The 12,500-nt window shown below is 42.7% G+C and overlaps 1 protein-coding gene across 1 annotated transcript in view; it reads right to left on the reverse strand.

The window, feature by feature from the left end:
- Positions 1-8,150, reverse strand: part of cacna1da (calcium channel, voltage-dependent, L type, alpha 1D subunit, a) — a 77,551-nt gene extending 69,401 nt beyond the window's left edge. Inside the window, 3 exon segments of the mRNA XM_042090679.1 lie at positions 3,779-3,884; positions 5,606-6,083; positions 7,857-8,150. Coding sequence (XP_041946613.1) covers positions 3,779-3,884; positions 5,606-5,907 — 408 coding nt within the window. The 5' untranslated portion in view covers positions 5,908-6,083; positions 7,857-8,150.
- Positions 8,151-12,500: the final 4,350 nt, after the last annotated feature.

The following is a 12,500-nucleotide window of genomic DNA, read 5'->3' on the forward strand; positions in this document are numbered from 1 at the left end:
TAGTAATGTGTCTCTCACTCTGTGGAAGAGTGTCTGTATGTGAGTGCATTAGGTGTGTGTGTGTGTGTGTGTGTGTGTGTGTGTGTGTGTGTGTGTGTGTGTGTGTGTGTGTGTGTGTGTGTGTGTGTGTGTGTGTGTGTGTGAGTGTGTCAGATTATACATTCTATACAAGTGCAGGTACTACTGCAATATGGACTGAGGCATATCTGTGCATGTTTGTGTTAAAGGCAGTAAGAATGTAAGAACATATTTATGTGTGGGAGTATGTGGTAGGATGTTGGATGTGTTTGTGTGTGTGAAGACTACAGTTCCCATCATGCCATTTGCCATGCTACTTCCCTAAAGGGGTTGGGACCTCTAGCCTCTCTCCTGATGGTCTCACTTCTGCCCCACCAGGGGAAAACACCTTTTGCTATTTATAACAAGCCTCCACACCTAACGAAGCTTCTCTAACGAGGCTGGGAGGAGCAGGGCCAACACAGCCTCTGAGACTGTACTGGGCACAGCAGTAAAAATCCCACCGGCCCACTCAAAACTCCTGCGGCTGCCACAGGACAGAAAGCCCGTTAGAGCCTTTTGTTCTCCCTGCCACTGTCCTTATCTCTCAGCTCTCTGCACCACTCACTTCTGCCCCCTCCCTCTTTTGCTCTCTCTTTTTATTTCAGTCTATCTCTTCACTCCTGAGCTCAATGGGTTTCTCTCTCTCTCTCTCTCGTTAGTTCTTTCTCTGCATGTTTCTATTAAGGAACACAAGCAACAGATTCATTATCCCTCGACATCTGAAGATACGGAGTTGGTCTTTGCAATGCAAAGTCACATGTTTGTGCGCGCTTTCGTGGAGGGACAGGGAGTGACTGAGTGAGACAGACGCAGACCGAAGAATGGAAACTGAGAGGAGGCAGGGGGAGAGCGACTATGCCCTTGGAAAAAGCCTACCAAACTAAATATGTTCAAATAACACCCACAACTGATGAAGGCTAGTCCCCAGGACACTGCAATATGGTCTCCTGGGCCTTGCACACATAACAGTCACAGAGGAGTTTCTGACCGAGGCCCAGTTATTCAGGATCACTTTGATGGCAACTACTGCAGCATCTGACAGCATGCACTGTCTAAAGGGTCTGGGTTTTTCTACCACTGCCATTACAGCTGCGGTATTTCACTTTCTATTCTGAATATTCAAGATATGGTCAGTATGCGTTTCAGTAACAGAATTATCACAATCGCAATCGCAATATCAACCAACACAATTACCCAATCGCAAAAGCTAAAATAATCGTGCACAATTCATTTTGTCACATTTCTGACTTTTATATTCATTTCATCCTCATTGACTATGCCACTTCTGGTTGGTGGGTGTGCGTAGTGCGGAGGGACACAGAAATTCTGATTGGTGAGCTTCACAGTCTGTCAGGGGTGCTGTGCTTCTTGTCACCAATCAGGGGTGGCACAAATTAAAGGAACTGAACTGAATCAATTCATTGACATTCAAAAATCATTGCGAATATCAATTGCAATATCTGTCAGAAAATTCTCAACTAGATATTTTCCCCAAATTGTGCCCTAATGTACAGTCGACCAACAGTATCTAACTAATGATATTTGCATTGCCTAAATATAAAATGTATGAATTATGTTTGATATCAATACCCATCATCTGACTGAACACAGTATGTGTATGGATAAATCATTCTATAATTACAGCACATACTGTATGTAAAGGATAATGTATTGTTCGCCGGTAATTATCGGCCACAAAGATAGAACTTGATAGATCAGGTGTTGCGTGGCAACGTCTTTTTTTACTTTCAATGAAATTCTATTGCAATAAGCGAACAGACTTCTTGCAGTGTGATATGAAAGACGTTAATCAGAAGCACAAAACCCGTTGCCATTGACAGCGGACATTATATACTTTGCAGCGGTGATTATATAGATTTAACAGACCTCCGAACGTTGGCAAGGCCCGTTCATGTGAATGGAACTTTCTGCAGCACTCTGAAGAGCTGTGTAATAAATCAAAATATTCTATATATAAACATAAACAATAGGGCCCTACACCCATTCCCTTAACCATGTTGTACAACTCATACGAAAATCTCAAATAAGCGTCTTCAGAAACATATTTGTGTAATAGCACAGCAGCTTGGAACACAAGTTCTCAGTCCTCACCCCTCAAAGTCCGTCTCTGCATTCCACCCATCACATACAAACTGTAATGACATTTCGCCAATCAGGAGAGCATTTAATTGTAATTTTCATGAAATAAGAATACTGTTTTTTACACAGCTCGGTGCTGTACTGTGGTCTATTTTGTTTTGTATTCAAATGAGCAGAAGTGGAGATAATCTTTCTTAACTTCTGTGAACTTCTCAGTGTCGAATCAATTGCCAATTGTCTATGTCAGTACATTGTATCATTACATATTAATTTAATGGTATTAAGTGCTTAATATATGACAATTAAATTCCAGAACTTATCTAGAACTATGAAACCAGAACTATGATAACAGGGTGAGAATGACCCTTTATGGCCCATCCACACTCCACACTCTAATGATAACTGTAACTATAATAATATGAGCCTTCACATTGACCAATGATGAGGAAAACCAAAATCGTGTTTTGATTGTGATGTCTTTAAAATGGATGTATGGCTAATTGGTTTCTATTGTTCGTGATGACCAATGACAGTGTGTATCACTGCTGTTCTTATGGACTAGAACATTTATTCAAGTTTTAAAGTTACTGTTATAGACACTGTATCAGTGGCAGTGTGGGCAGGTTTTTGCAGTGTGAACATGATGCTATTTGTCACCATGTTCGACATCTCAGACTCTTAGAGAGAAAAACATGACTGAAAAGACTGAGCATTTGATAAGACCTCAAACTCTCCTGCTTTAGACTGCAGAGTTCTTAAGGATGTATTCATCTCACAAGCCATTAGCACGTCATTTCTCCCCGATTCGGAGCAGCTGCCACATCTCGCTTCATATGGATGCAGGCTCATTTTGAACAGAGCGGTGAAAACACTACATCACCCACAATTCATAACAGTGTCAATGCTAAGAGCCATAGAGGCATCGGCATTTCCCAAAATAGATTTCACTCGCACAAAGATCTTTCAAAGCAACAAAGCGGAATTGTCTAAAGTTAACCAATCCGACTAGGAAAAATATTCACAAGGGTTCAAAAAATGCCTCCACAATATCCTCTCCAGGAACCGGCATAACCAGCACAAAAGTCTAAAGAAGACACCATGCTGCTAAGAGAGGTGTGTACAGGGAGGGATATGGTTCTTTACAGGACATGCAAGTGATACAGCATTTGCACCTAATCAAACACTGACAAAAACACTTTAAGCAAACATGCATGTCATCTGGCCACAACAGCTCATCACTAGCCTGATATTCACCAAACCATAAAGGACGTTCCCGCCCACACAAACTCGCAGTCTCAATTAGAGTGATGTATTCACACTACATTTGAGTAGTAATACTGTAGAAAACATGGCAGTGGCCAAATATTTAGACATTCAGTTCAGTCCAAACAATCCATGCAGAAACTGTATAACCATGTAGTGCAGTTGGAATGGTTTCATAAAGCCAATTAAATCAACAGTCCAGCATCTTAACATCCTAAGCCTTGGCAACAACCTCTGACCTGCAAGGGCGAAAAAAGTCCGGTGCAAACACCAATCCTGATGTAAGAAGCATCCTGGGCATCAGTGGCTAGCATGGTGAGGGGTGAAAGGTCAAAGGTCAACCAAATGTACTCACCAGGTCATGGTTTGTTGAGTTCGAGTCATCTTCAGGGAAGGGGATGTACACAGCTAAGGCCATACAGTTGGCAAAAATAGCAATCAATATAAAGATATCAAATGGCCTGAAAAGAGAAAGAGTTAAGGAGAACAATACAGAGGGTCCAGCACAGACATGCTATTTACATCATGCAATTCAGTTTGTCACATTCTAAGCATCCAAAAGCAAGTTAACATAAAGTATAACACTCAGTACAAACACAGCATTGCAAACACACCACGGCACACTGCACAGTTGTGTTCTGCTCTTTATGCAGGAAGGGGATAACTGCTGATACTGAAATAATGCGTTGAAATCAAAAAATGACACCCTAGAGTACACACAAGAGTGAAGATGTCTTTCTCCTTGTGCCATAATGGTATTTCAGGATTTAGGACATAGTGACTTTCACTGTGCCTTGGGAGCAACCCAAATGACTTTGTAATACTCCGTCTGAACTATTTGTTGGGCTGATTACACAGGGGACACTTCAGTGGGTTACACTAATGAGAGACACACCGTCTGAATCCACCGGAACTTCTGCAATTATTTTACACAGCCACAAGGATATTTAGCATCGTCAAAACCTTATCAAATATCTCTCCCTCAGCTGGCTACTCCCAGCATTGTTGCCTCAAATTGTCCAAATATTTAAAGGATTTAAGCCTCAACCAACACTGTACAGTGCGAATAGCTCAACAGAAGTATATTCTAAACCTGAGGATACACAGAGGAAATGCTGGATAGCCAGAGGCTATGTCCATGCTGGTGCTATACCTCTGCAGATGTATACCACTTTCATTGTGTCCTCGCAACCTTCACACTTTGACAATCAAACTGCCTAATTGTGTGTGATGCCTGTACTTGTGTGGTCCTTTGTGAAGCCATTCCCCTCAGATTTGGCTCTTTTATCTCAAGTCAAACAAACTTGAACAACTACGTGCTCTTATCTGATTTTTTTTTGCCCTGGTATCTGAATGAACTCAATCTCATTATATTCTGCTCTGTCTCCTCACTCACGCAAGCTTCACTGATTTCATTGTTGCCCACAGAAAATGAAAGGTAACCTGTGACGGAGCTAAAGTTAATGACCTATATAAGAACCCTTGGTTAATACACACGGTGCGTTCACACAGTGATGCTGCTCATATTCACTATATTATGGACCCTTTCAAGAGAGTTCCATTATCATCATCATAGTTGGCCCCACAAGACTTCCTTTTTAACATTCCATATGTTATCGTAATGCAGAGGAAGTAGATTGGGGCCCAAATAGAACGTTCAAGCATTGTTTTTGTTTTTATTGTTGAAAGGGTCTATACCCAGTTAGTGGGTTCTCCTCTCAACTCCTCTCACACAGACCTACACACAGTGCTAGAGTTTGTCCCAGAACAACAAAGCTCACACAGAAACAATCACCAGAAAACTATCAAATACTCCTGGAGAGAGTTCTAGATTACCACATCACACAAGCTAATAACTGAATTAGTCACAAAAAAAGGTAATCTACTATATCAACAAAACCCTCAATACCTTTAAGTAAAGACCAAAACCTAGACACCAGAAAACTATCAAATACTCCTGGAGAGAGTTCTAGATTACCACATCGCACAAGCTAATAACTGAATTAGTCACAAAAAAAGGTAATCTACTATATCAACAAAACCCTCAATACCTTTAAGTAAACACCAACACCTAGACACCAAAACAGCACATAAAGGACAAAAACAGAGAAGACAAAGGACAAACAAATTATAAATGCGCTCTCTTTTCGACCCTTGTGCATCTGGGGCCAGAAAAGGATACTTCCACTCCACCAGGCTGATGCAGGCTCGGCGAATGGGATTGTTGAGCTTGAGGCAGAAGAGGGCTCGGGCGGCCCGCGTATTGGCCGTACTGCCCTGTTTCTTGCTTTTGGCATACTGCGCCCGCTTGCGCTGGGCCAGAGAGCCCACCGGTGCCACCGGCGGAGCGGGTGCGGGTACGGCAGCGGCGGGCACCGGGGGCGCGGCGGCGGCTGGCTGGGCAGGTGTGGTGGCAGGGGCAGTCGCGGCCGAGGTGGCGGAGGCTGGCGCAGCAGCTGGGGCAGCAGGAGCAGAGTCGCTCATGGCTGGGCGGGCGTAGGCCTGCGGGCGGCGCCCAGCGGCATGGAGGTGGGTGTGCCAGGGGAGGGTGGCTGAGTGCGGGCACAGGGGCGGGAGTGGGAGCGCGGAGAGGCCTTACCACCGAGCAGCCGGCACGTCACCAAAGACAGGAACTCTGGTGCTGCTGGCATAATTTGCCTCTGAGGAGAAGATGAAACAGACACAGTTATGTAGCTAGAGACCACCGAAAGACAGTAACAAGCAAGTCCATTTAACTGTCCACTCGAGCCTTACATAGCATTGTGGGTGAGAGAATAGTGTGGGGGACCAGAGACCTGTGCTGTAGCCCATACCAGATTAAGTCAAGTGCTGGACTCTTTAAACCCAAGTCTGCTCTCATACTGGTATGGCCACTTCTCTCATAACATCCACCCACAACCATCCTCCCTCGAACACAAGAAAAAAACACCCAACCTCTCCTTTAACCAATGGCAGCATTTTTGTTTCTTCTACAAAACAGAAGCACAGATGAAATTCCCTTCAGTGCCCATAGACTATTGGCTATATGGTTTATAGTTATAGATATGTCGAATGCTAGAATTCAATACCTAGTGAGAGTTGTGCACAGGACAGAATTACCGGTAAAACGGTTGTTTTGGACCTGCCTGAGACACTGGGTGTCAAAAACACAAACGGATCCAAAAGCACCTCACCAGACCACTGGGCTAGTGCCAGTTTCCTTTCAGTTTGCGAGGATGCTGATGGAACATGGACAAAGTTGCAGGCTTTGGAAAAATCAATGAACGTTGCCTGGTTCTATGAAAATAGAAATATGAAAAAAACTATGAGCGTCGTGGTCCTACAGTAAAGCATTTAACGCCAACCATCCCTGTCCCCGTTCTGTTTACTAGGGGTTTGTCAATAACCCGATACTATTTACAGCACAAAAGAGCCATCACTCGCATTAAAGCATGGCCAAAGATGAGGCTCTAGTCGAACCAAAAACAAACGTATAAGCTGCATGAATTCTAGGCTGTCACTCTAACACATCACTGGTCGAATCAGTTGTGTAAGTCCTTGAACTGCTAGGCCCCGCAGAGAAAGGGAGAAGCTGAAAAAGGTCACATCGCCAGATTTTTTATTTTTTTTTTAACCACAGAACCCGGATACACATTTGACAGCCAATCAGTGGGAGAAAGTAATTATGACCCGCCGTCTCATAAACGCGTTAAGTGTATCACAGTGAGGTATAATAGAAAATCATAGGTTATATGTGTCGTTTTGCTTTGTTTTAATTTCACTTGGAGTTTACACAAATCGACTGCGGAGCGATGCAATGATGCAAACAGCCACTGACATTCCCAAAAGCGATGCCTAACACTTGAACAATAACCACAATAACCTTCATCGCATGTAGGCTATAGTGTCTCTCCTTGGACAAAAGGAGAGACACAGATGGTTTGGTTAATAACATAGCCTAAATGCCCAAATATTTCGACATGACTACGAGATTATTGTGTCTTTGGAAAAACATCTAACGCGTGGCCATCAGACTATAATGTTCTAGGTGTTCGATATTATCAGATGGTATTGTGGATGGATTTTAATGTGTTACAACGCACCTTTACGACCGTGACCATTCTCGGTTTTTGGCATTTTTACGGCCAGTGGCAGTTAGCTCAGTGCATTTCAAACATTATTGTAAAGCCTTCATAATTTAACACCAAACTCATGGCATACCATGCAAAGCAAAGGCACCTGAAAACGACCATTTCATAAAATTCAGACGAATGACACCGGTAGAGAAAGCAGTGTCTAGAAGCCGACAGCAACCTAGATAAGTTGGCATGTTTTGTTTCATGATGTAGAGAAGTGGTGATAATTACAATACTTGCCTACACAAAGGAGCATCTATGCAAACCTTAAATATCAAAGAATGTTTCTATTCGCTCGTATAACGGTAACATCCATACCTTTTCTGAAGACTTTGCCGGCAGAGTCAGACGTCTCCGTTCTATCCACTCGATCGCGAAGACGAAAGTCCACAGATTCAGCGACCAAAAATGTCTAGGTCCGGTCTCAATTGTCGAATTAAAATACATCAGCTCACAAGCAGCAGGGACGCATATGCGTTAATAAAGCACTTCCATGTTGATCGCTATGAACAACCGGGAGAGCGCGAGTGCGCACGAGAGCATCCTCGTGTGTCCGCTGCGCTGGCCGTTTCTCGTCACGGCGTCAGTGAACAGTGAAATGAGCACATCACAGCCCAGCTATCTCCCTCCTGGCTCTTCCTGCATGCACAAGCTCTGCTAGTTTACATGACATGACAAAAAGTCGAAGGAAAATAGGCTTTCTTTCACAGAATCATAGTGTTTCTTCATTTACATCTTGGTTTAGTATATATAATATTAATGTGGACGAATCTCTTAATACATCACTAATAATGCGTCAAAACGTCCTTCGTCATTTACATCAGACTGAAGAGCAGCCAGACCGGATTCATGTGTCATTCGGGTGAACATGAAATTTCTTGATGTTCATTTCACAAGAAGGCTGTATAAACAGAATATGTAGCTAAATTGTCACCGAAGCTCAAGAAAAGGCAACTAAGCCACATTCTAGTCGTTCTGTATATGGCCCACGATTTTAATCCCCTATTTGCTCCTGGCCAATGGTGTAACGTTTGAGTGAGGTTTAGTGTCTGTTATTGCGCCCTAATCTGCTGCAGTCAGTAAATAAAGTTTGGGGAGGAGAGAGGGCCTGTGGAGTTATACACTCATCGCAGGCGCGAATGCGCTGACCCCTTTACGGAAGGTCACCATGAAACCACCATCAGCCTATTTAAAAGGGAAATGTAGATCATTTCACGAGGATGTCAGAGGCGCCCGTTTTCTTAATATTTTTTAATCCGCCGTATACGTTTATCCTTCTCGGAGTACAATGGAATTGTTATCAAAAATACTACAAATAATCTCACAAGTGCTGCAAAATGCCCCCGCGGGCTTGGACTGGACACGCAGAAATACCCAGCGGCATGAGGCTATTTAACATATAATACCAAGATAGCAGCTGAATGTGGAACAGATGCCTTCCAGAGTTGGCGCTCGGGGCAGGATCAAATCGTGTAGAATGTGTGTATTGTAGCAGAGGAAACCAATGGCTTTTAGTATTGCATCCTCATTTAAGATTGCTGTATGTGACCTACATCAGAATTGCATAGACCTTTTCTGATTTACATATATTTCACATGTCTGGTAGGGTTTTGTAAAAGCATTTCCATAAATAACATTTCCATTCAGGAGAAGAAAGCCAACAGCATCAACCCTGAGATACCTTCACACTAGCTGGATGTTGGATTACATCTGTTTTCTAGAATATTCCTCCATGCTTTCCATAAAGTATTGGCAAGACCTAGAGGGCTATGTGAAGAAGAATACATTTCAATGATGTAGGCTACTATCCACATAAGTGCATTTTTCTTTACATAGAGAGTTTGAATTTGACATTCTTTTCTACCAGACCAGGCCTTCCAAAATATGCCAATATAGACCTCACAAAATCCAATTGAATCAGTCATTAGATACTCTACTAGTACTACTCTAGTTAGACGTTTGTGAAGACAAATGTGCCATTCACCACAAACAAGAGTTCAGTTCTGCTCCTGCTACACACTTGTGTGTCCTGTCTTTTCAGGAACACGACAGCAAAGCTCTCCTAGTGATACTCCCACATCCTAATCTACCCTGAAAATTAAGCCACTGGTTTCAGTGAACATAAAACAAGTTTATATGAATGCTTTGCAGGCTACTTGTGTGAGCCAAGAAAGCCATCATGTTTAATGAACAGGTTCCACTGTAAATGTGATGCATTGCTAAGAGAGTGGTTTCCTCTCTATGAAGAATCATAGGAGTCCACCATGTGCCCTCACATATCAGTATCCTGTTTGCTGAGTCGGGTGGTTAATTTTTTAGAGTTTGCCTCTTTTGTGTAACACTTCAACTCTAAGCCAACAGACTATGTTCCCTACATTTCGTGCATGTGTGAAATGTGACCGTTCTTTACCTGTGTGTCTGCTCTGTGTGTGTTGAAGCTGAAGGCTCCTTATTCATCTTCCTGGGGGGTTCGAGCGCCGGTAGGACCACTTAAATGCTCACGGCAGGTGCCTTGTTGGAGAGAGAAGGAACCAGAAGGATAAAGCAGATTAGATTAGTTTACCCATGGTGTCTGATTACCAGCCTAGCACCGGATAATGGTGTCCCCTGAACTCACCTCAATTATTTAGCTATCCACAGGGGTGGTGACGGAGGCCACCCATAGCCCATATGCTCCAATAAAGTGCCATTACTCCTTTTCAATGACAAATGACAAAATGGTAAAGATACGGATTTAATGTTTTTTTCATAGTAATCCAAGTTGTTGGAGTTGCTTGGGCTGCAAGGAATGACATGAGGACAACATTGTTGTCAGTTGATGAGAATAATAATGAAAATAATCTTATGTCATTATGAGTGTAATAATATTTCAGACTTGTCATTATCCCCCTCAGGAGAAAACATCCATGAGCCCTTTAAAGCCCTTTGTTTGTTCACCTCTGAAAGACCAAAAACACAGTTTGGGTTCACATAGCATAACATTGTTTACCTGTCATATTGACATTACTTTGATCAATATAATATTATATTTATGGTAAGCTAACAGGTGTGATTGAGTCAGAATGCTGCTATTATGAGAGGTTTACTTTGTGATGCATTCTATAATCGAATATGTCTGACCTTCCTCTTGCTTGTGCCTCGACACTGAAATGATTTACGTCGGCCTTGATCATGTCTCTATCTCTCCTGTTCCTGTCCCCACCCCCACTCTCTCTCTCTCTCTCTCTCTCTCTCTCTCTCTCTCTCTCTCTCTCTCTCCTTCTCTGTCTGTCTCTCTCTTTCTCTCTCTCTCGCTCTCCAGCATTGAGTTGGTGACCTGCTTTCCCTTCCCTACCTGCCAAGTTGATTTCTGCTGGAGTTATCACGCCTTGGTGGACTGCGGAGATGTGAAGGCTGAGCCCTCCATGCTAGTTCTCCACGTCTGATGAGCCTCTGCAGTTCTTCTCAGCTTTCACACAGTGTGTGTTCACAACACGCACTCACATAGGTTACATACATGACAGAGACATGTGCATACGTGCAGCAAATGGCCACGCACTGGGGATCTGGGGATGAACCCTTGAGCCGGCTCCTATTGTGACAGGCAGGGGAAGAAAACAGGAAAAATATATGCAGAGCAGGGAGCTAGAGGCTCCACACACACACACACACACACACACAGACACACACACACACACACACACACACACTAGTACTTACATACACACATTATACTCACTGATATATGCATAGCCTACTTGTACACAGATTTTAACATATCTAAGCATGCAATCACATACATAGCCAGTTCATCAAGCATACACACAGTCATACTGAGGGAGACAAACACACAGGGAAAGAAACAGCACATTCTCTCTCCTCAGATATCCTGTTTACTCAGAAAACACCATCAGGTCCCCCTCTGGCTGTATCAGGTGTAAACATACACGCATATTACAACACACACACACACACACACACACACACACTACAATACTGTTTACACACATTTTCCCACACAACATCCACAATTGCTCACACAAAATGCAAAATGCCTCAAATCTCCAGCAAAATGACACACAACATTCAAAATGTCATAAACACATCTCTAAACAAACATGCGCCTCCCATTATAAAAACGTTTGTCATAATATGACATTTTGGATACACCATGTACACACTGTTGCTCAAAACCTAAAACTCTTCTGTTTTTCATGGGCTTCTATGTATATGTCCATCAACATCTACATAGTCATACAGAGAGAAGTTGAAATACACAGTAAACATGTAAACAATATTGAAACCAAAAATAGTGATTCTTCCAAAATAATGTGCTGTTGTGAATACAGTATTTTATAGCCATCAAGAAAAGAGGAAGCAAAATGCAATACCAGCAGATGTACATGGAGCTTTGAAAAAGCTGATTTTGCCAAAGACAGAAATGGTTGTATTTCCAAAGAAAGAAATTACTGTACTTTGTGTGTGTGTGTGTGTGTTTGTGTTTAGGGGTGTGTGTACGGGGTGGGGTGGGGTGGGGGGGGGGGCGGCAGTTGGGCATGTATATCCATAGGCCTATAGACTCTTTCAACTACAGAAACAGTACATTCCTAAGGCATTTCTGGAGGCACAGAAAACAACATTGCGCTATGGTAACTTGGGGACAAGTTTTACGTGAAGTCGACTTTTTGTAGAACATTACTGAAGTCCAATTTCATTTTCATTTCAAAGTGAACATTTCCACTGGATTGAAAGGGTCTATTATCTATATAGAGTATATCTATTCATAGGCCATGATCAGATGGTGTTCGGTAAAGTAATGAGTGTTTGTGCACTGAGGACTGAGTGTAAATAAGTGGCGAATAAGTGTGGCATTGTGATAGCTTTTGTGTGTTAGGTAGAAAATGGTGTGTGGTGTTTTGCAAAATGTGTTTTAGGAAATTGTAAACTGAAAACACTGAGAATTAGTAAATGGTTTTGCAGATT

The sequence above is a fragment of the Alosa sapidissima genome, chromosome 4, assembly GCF_018492685.1.
Source record: "Alosa sapidissima isolate fAloSap1 chromosome 4, fAloSap1.pri, whole genome shotgun sequence".
In the NCBI taxonomy this organism is placed as follows: Eukaryota; Metazoa; Chordata; class Actinopteri; order Clupeiformes; family Clupeidae; genus Alosa; species Alosa sapidissima.